Raw genomic sequence first — 6,599 nt, 5'->3', positions numbered from 1 at the left:
ACCCTCTAGCCCATGAATCATTTTCCCTCTCCCTCCCTACCCCCAATAACCATCGTAGTTTGTTTCTTTTAGGAAAATATTTTCTTCACTTTTTACATTTGGCCTCCTACAAAATTTTGACCTTTTGGGATTCTCTACACTCAGCATAATGTCCTCTAGGACCATTCATGTCCTGAGGTGTTTCACAAATTCATCGTTGTTCTTCAGTGTTGGATAGTATCCATAGTTATATGTACCAAAATGTGTTTAACCATTCTTCTGTGATGGATATTTAGGCTGTCGCCACCTTTTGATGTGTCTCCTATAGAAAGCATATTGAAGGATTCTGTTTTCTGATCCATTCTGCTCTGTCTCTTGACTGTTGCCTTTTAATCCATTTATATACAGTGTGATTTTCAGTAAGTATGACTTGATTGCTGTCATTCTGATGTGTGTTTTTGTGTGTTGTTGCTGGTTTCTTAGTTCCACATAATTTTCTGCAGAGTTAATTATGTTTTGGTGTTTTCTTTGCATTTTCATTTTTGTGTGTGTAAATGTTTACTAAATCTTTCTGATTTTTCTTTTTTTTTTGATATGTAGATGTATTCATTTTCATTGAGGTTACCTTGTAATTTATTAAGATATTTCTCTGTTGAAAACAGTCTGTTGTATCTTGAAATCTACTTGACTTCCTTACCTTTAGGAAGTTCTATATCTACACTATTCCCTCTTTTGCTTTGTAGTTGGCTTCATTACATATTGATATCTCGGGTCCTTTATTTTCAGTCTTGTAGGTTTGGTTAAGATCAGCAGTTGAAAGTCACCAGCTACTCCTTGGAAACACTATATAGGGTTGCTATAGGTCAGAACCAACTCGACGGCACCTAACAATATCTAGGTTGAGTTCAGGGTAGCGTTGTTATGTACAGTAATCTCAGGTTGTTGTCAGCTGTTGTTTCTCAGTCCAAAGAACACCCTTTAGTGTTTATTTGTAGAAGTAAAATTTTGTTGTTGTTAAGTGCTGTTGAGTCCAACTCGTAGCAACCCTGTAAAGGGTTTCTGAGGAGCGGGTGATGGTTTTGAACCACTGATCTTGTACTTCATACTCACCTGGTGGTCCAGTGCATTATCCTACAGTGCCATATCAGAGTTTAGCTAGCCATTACAAATTCCTTTAATTTCTGCTTATCAGAAAATGTCTTAAATTCATTATCATATTTGAGAGACAGCTTTGCTGGGTATATGATTCTTGGTTTGCAGTTTTTTTCCTTTAGAGTTTTCTATATGTCATCACATTGCCTTCTTGCCTAGATAGTTTCTGCTGAAAAATTAGAGCTTAGTCATACTGGTTCTCTTTGGTAAGTAGTTTTTTTGTTTTTCCTGAGCTGCTCTCAGGATTCTTTCCTTGTCTTCGGTTTTGGAAATTTTGATTATGACATGTCTTCATTATTTTATTTTTGCATCTATCCTATTTGTTGTTCATTCAGTTTCTTGAATTCTTGTCTTCTTGTCCTTCATGATGTTAGCAAAGTTTGTTCCAACAACTCTTTTACAATTTTCCCTGTGTTTTTTATTGTCTCTTCCTGTCCTAGAATTCTGATCACCTGTAAGTTGTTTCTTTCCACAGTATTTCACATAACTCATAGACTTTCTTCAGATTTTTTCATTCTTTTTTCCTGATTGTTCTTCTAGCATACTAGTATTGAGAGATTTGCCTTAGAGCTTACTAATTCAGACTTCCATTGCTTCTAATCTACTCCTTTGCCCTTTCACTGTATTGTCCATTTTTGAAATCTTAGCATTAATCTTCTGAATTTCTAATTGCATGTTTTGTGTTGAAGATTTTAATTTTTTTGCCTGCTTGTTCTTGTAGTGTTTTCCTGAATTCTTCTAAGGATTTTTTTCTCTGTGTTCTCCTTGCTTTCCTCAATCTTTCTATCAATCTTTTGAAGGTACCTAAATAGCATTCTCTTTCAGTCAGTTCTATTATCTTTTCTTCCTCAGAAACATTTTCTGGCTCTGCATCTTGATTATTTGTTTGAACCATTTTCTCTTGTTTCTTCATGTGAGCAAAAATTGTCTGTTGTCTCCAGGACATCATGAGGTTTTTGTATTTGTATTTAATTGGTGATTGTTCTTAGACTCTCACCAGCTATCTCCTGTGGGTGTAATTAAAGAATCATTTTTGTTCACTGTTTGGACACCTCGGTTTAGGTTGGCTTTGGTGAGTATTGGTTGCTGTTTAGTATTGATCAGGTGATATAGGAGCTGCTATTCTTGGTGTGGCACTGTGGGCTAATTTGCAGAACTGCAGGGTCAGTTTGAACCACAAGATTGGTGGTTCAAGCTCATCAGCTGCTCCTCAGAAACTCTATACAGGGTTGCTATGAGTCAGTACTGACTCAAAGGCACTTAACAACAACAACAACAACTTGCTCTTGCCCAGTCATTTGGAGATGGAGAGGGTACTGTTGTAGTTGGGCTGTATGGGCATTATTACTGTCTCCTGTTGTATAGGACAGAGACCATGCATCCACATACCAGAAAACAAGAGAATAAACAAACAAGGAACCAACAATGAAGTGAGATGAGAATAAAGAGAGAAAAATCAATGAAAGCAGGCAGTAATCAGAGAAAAATAATATAATAACTGTAAAGACAGAAGAGGGATGGGGAAATGGAGATATAGAAGAGAAAAAAATAGATGAGGAAATAAAAAGGAAGACATTTTAAAAAGCAAAGAAAAACCAGGGAGAGGGAAGCTGAAAAAAAGAAATAGTAGAGAGTAGTAAAGAAAAATCAAAAGGGAAAAGAAAAGAAGAAGTGAAACAAATGAAAAGAAGGAAAAACAATTGTGGAGATAGAAAGGATAAAATTCAAGGGAATGGAAAGAAAAGAAGGAGGAAGAAAAATAATAAACAAGTAAAAAAAAAAAAAAAGAAATATGAAAAAGAAAAAACAAAACAGTGTAGCTATTGGACCAGATAGCAGAAAATTCTGGGAGGCTAATTCAAGCCAAAGAACCTATGAGCTGTTTTCAGGAGGGATATGACAGCAGAGTTCCTGGGCCTAGACAGAGTTCCTATCAGTCTAGGTGTTATCTACGTTCAAGGCACTCAATCTGGAAGTAGGTTGTGAAATTCATTTGATGGAGTTGATTTCACTGTCTGTTAGGATGGCTGGGCAGCTGTGGGCAGGATGACTGGTTAAATGCTGGTGGTTCTACAGGTTCTGTAGGTCTGGAGCCAAGCCCACCTGATTCCAGGTACTAAAGTAGCCAAACCAGCCACTGTGTTACACTGGCAAGTCTCCTGACCAAGTGGTTCCAGACTCCTGGAGAGCAGGGTATGTGCTGGGGGTCTATATGGGTGAGAGCTGACCATACGTACTTCTAGTCACCAGGAGAGCATGGGTTAAATGAAGCAATCATGCCTGTGTGAATTTGCTCTGCTAACCGACCTTCTGTTGCTGCTCACAAGATGGTCATGCCGCATCTAGCTGGCAATTCACCAGTTAGTCTTCCTCTCTAAATATCCCTGCTCAGCTTCTCCTCTCAGAAGCCACTAATCTGCTTCACTAACCTTTCTTCCAAAGTTTAGGGTGCTAGAATTTTTATCTGTGTCTGTTTCATTTGGTCTCCCATATCTTTGTTGAAGAGGGTCCACGTAGTGCCTCTGGCCTTGTCTGGCCACTTGCCAAAGTCCATCCATCTTGATATTCATAATTATGTCTGAACAGTAGATTCTACATTTTTATTTTGCAGTGAATCCCACTAATTATATAGCGTACCTTAGATAGGATTGTTGGTAAAGTTTATAACTGATGGTAACTGGCACATTGAGTATTCCTCAAAAAATGTTGATTATTACTAACTAATTTTGGTATCCCGGAAACAACTAAACTGCTCAGCTGCTAACCCAAAAGTTTGGGTGTTCAGGTCCAGCAGGGGGTCTTTGGTAGAAAGTTGGGCTCCTTCTGAAAAATTAGCCATTGGACACCGTATGGTGCACAGTTCTGCTCTCACTCACATGGATTCACCATGAGTTCAAGTTGATTCACAACAACTGGTTCTTTGTCATTATTCATTTTGCAAAGGGGCATTTATGTTGGTTAAACACATAAAGTTCTATTTTCTGAAAATTTCAAGCCGGGCTGATGTCTATCCTATTGATGGGCTACATCACATATTGCCTCGTACAGTTGGGTCATGCTCTGTTGGTAACATATTGTAACCCTACGCCATTTCTGTGGTTGCAATTCTGATGGAAACTTGTGTTTGGCTTCTATTTTGGAGTACAAAAATATGTCCCTATAATTATAGATTATATCCCTCAATAAGGAATATTTCATCTGTAGTTTTCTTCATCTGAGCAATAGATGGCTTTAGCTGACATACTTGACATCCTGACTCACTGACATTTTTTCAGAAAGACATTTACAAGAGTTCTAATACTCTTTTTGTTATTGTTCTTGTTTTTTGCAGACGGTTTGAACTCCAGAAGGACCAACACCAGATAAATTATGAATGTTGAACAAGATGACCTTACATCCACAGCAGATAATGATAGGTCCTAGGTTTAACAGGGCCTTATTTGACCCCCTGCTTGTGGTGCTGCTGGCTCTTCAACTTCTTGTGGTGGCTGGTCTGGTGCGGGCTCAAACCTGCCCTTCCGTCTGTTCCTGCAGCAACCAGTTCAGCAAGGTGATTTGTGTTCGGAAAAACCTGCGCGAGGTTCCAGATGGCATCTCGACCAACACACGGCTGCTGAACCTTCATGAGAACCAAATCCAGATCATCAAAGTGAACAGCTTCAAGCACTTGAGACACCTGGAAATCCTACAGTTGAGTAGGAATCACATTAGAACAATTGAAATTGGGGCCTTCAATGGTCTGGCAAACCTCAACACTCTGGAACTCTTTGACAATCGTCTTACTACCATCCCGAATGGAGCTTTTGTATATTTGTCTAAACTGAAGGAGCTCTGGTTGCGTAACAACCCCATTGAAAGCATCCCTTCTTATGCTTTTAACAGAATCCCTTCTTTACGCCGGCTAGACTTGGGGGAATTGAAAAGGCTTTCATACATCTCAGAAGGTGCCTTTGAAGGTCTGTCCAATTTGAGGTATTTGAACCTGGCCATGTGCAACCTCCGGGAAATCCCTAACCTCACACCACTTATAAAACTGGATGAGTTGGATCTCTCTGGGAATCATTTGTCTGCCATCAGGCCTGGCTCTTTCCAGGGGTTGATGCACCTTCAAAAACTGTGGATGATACAATCCCAGATTCAAGTGATTGAACGGAATGCCTTTGATAACCTTCAGTCACTAGTGGAGATCAATCTGGCACACAACAATCTCACATTACTGCCTCATGACCTCTTCACTCCTTTGCATCATCTAGAGCGGATACACTTACACCATAACCCTTGGAACTGTAACTGTGATATACTGTGGCTCAGCTGGTGGATAAAAGACATGGCCCCCTCCAATACAGCCTGCTGTGCTCGGTGTAACACCCCTCCCAACCTGAAAGGGAGGTACATTGGGGAGCTTGACCAGAATTATTTCACATGCTATGCTCCTGTGATTGTGGAGCCTCCAGCAGACCTCAACGTCACTGAAGGCATGGCAGCCGAGCTGAAATGCCGGGCCTCCACGTCCCTGACCTCTGTATCTTGGATTACTCCGAACGGAACAGTCATGACACATGGGGCTTACAAAGTGCGGATAGCTGTACTCAGCGATGGAACGCTAAATTTCACGAATGTAACCGTGCAAGATACAGGCATGTACACGTGTATGGTGAGTAATTCCGTTGGAAATACCACTGCTTCAGCCACTCTGAATGTTACTGCAGCAACCACTACTCCTTTCTCTTACTTTTCAACTGTCACAGTAGAGACTATGGAACCTTCTCAGGATGAGGCTCGGACCACAGATAACAATGTGGGCCCCACTCCAGCAATCAACTGGGAGACCACCAATGTGACCACCTCTCTAACACCACAGAGCACAAGGTCGACAGAAAAAACATTCACCATCCCAGTGACTGATATGAACAGTGGGATCCCAGGAATTGATGAGGTCATGAAGACTACCAAAATTATTATTGGCTGTTTTGTGGCCATCACACTTATGGCTGCGGTGATGCTGGTCATTTTCTACAAGATGAGGAAGCAGCATCATCGGCAAAACCATCATGCTCCAACCCGGACTGTTGAAATCATTAATGTGGATGATGAAATTACAGGGGACACACCCATGGAAAGTCACCTGCCCATGCCTGCTATCGAGCATGAGCACCTCAATCACTATAACTCTTACAAATCTCCCTTCAACCACACAACAACCGTTAACACAATAAATTCAATACACAGTTCAGTGCATGAACCGTTATTGATTCGAATGAACTCTAAAGACAATGTACAAGAGACTCAAATCTAAAACACTTACAGAATTACAGAAAACAAACAATCAAAAAAAGACAGTTTATTAAAAATGACACAAATGACTGGGCTAAATCTACTGTTTCAAAAGTGTCTTTACAAAAAAACAAAACAAAAAAGAAAAGAAATTTATTTATTAAAAATTCTATTGTGATCTAAAGCAGACAAAA

General features: G+C 39.9%; 1 protein-coding gene across 3 annotated transcripts in view; it reads left to right on the top strand.

Moving 5' to 3' along the window:
• The window catches only part of LRRC4C (leucine rich repeat containing 4C), a 269,415-nt gene extending 262,816 nt beyond the window's left edge, over window positions 1–6,599 (top strand). For 2 of the 3 annotated variants that reach the window (XM_006865020.1, XM_006865022.1), the window contains one exon: window positions 4,463–6,599. In XM_006865020.1, coding sequence (XP_006865082.1) covers window positions 4,505–6,427 — 1,923 coding nt within the window. In that variant the 5' untranslated portion in view covers window positions 4,463–4,504 and the 3' untranslated portion in view covers window positions 6,428–6,599. The remainder of the gene's footprint in view (window positions 1–4,462) is intronic. The other variant, XM_006865021.1, reaches the window with a different exon arrangement.

This window comes from Chrysochloris asiatica, unplaced genomic scaffold (genome assembly GCF_000296735.1).
Source record: "Chrysochloris asiatica unplaced genomic scaffold, ChrAsi1.0 scaffold00075, whole genome shotgun sequence".
Classification (NCBI taxonomy): domain Eukaryota; kingdom Metazoa; phylum Chordata; class Mammalia; order Afrosoricida; family Chrysochloridae; genus Chrysochloris; species Chrysochloris asiatica.
Note: the sequence above shows the minus strand (reverse complement) of the source record. Positions and strands in the feature narration are given on the sequence as shown.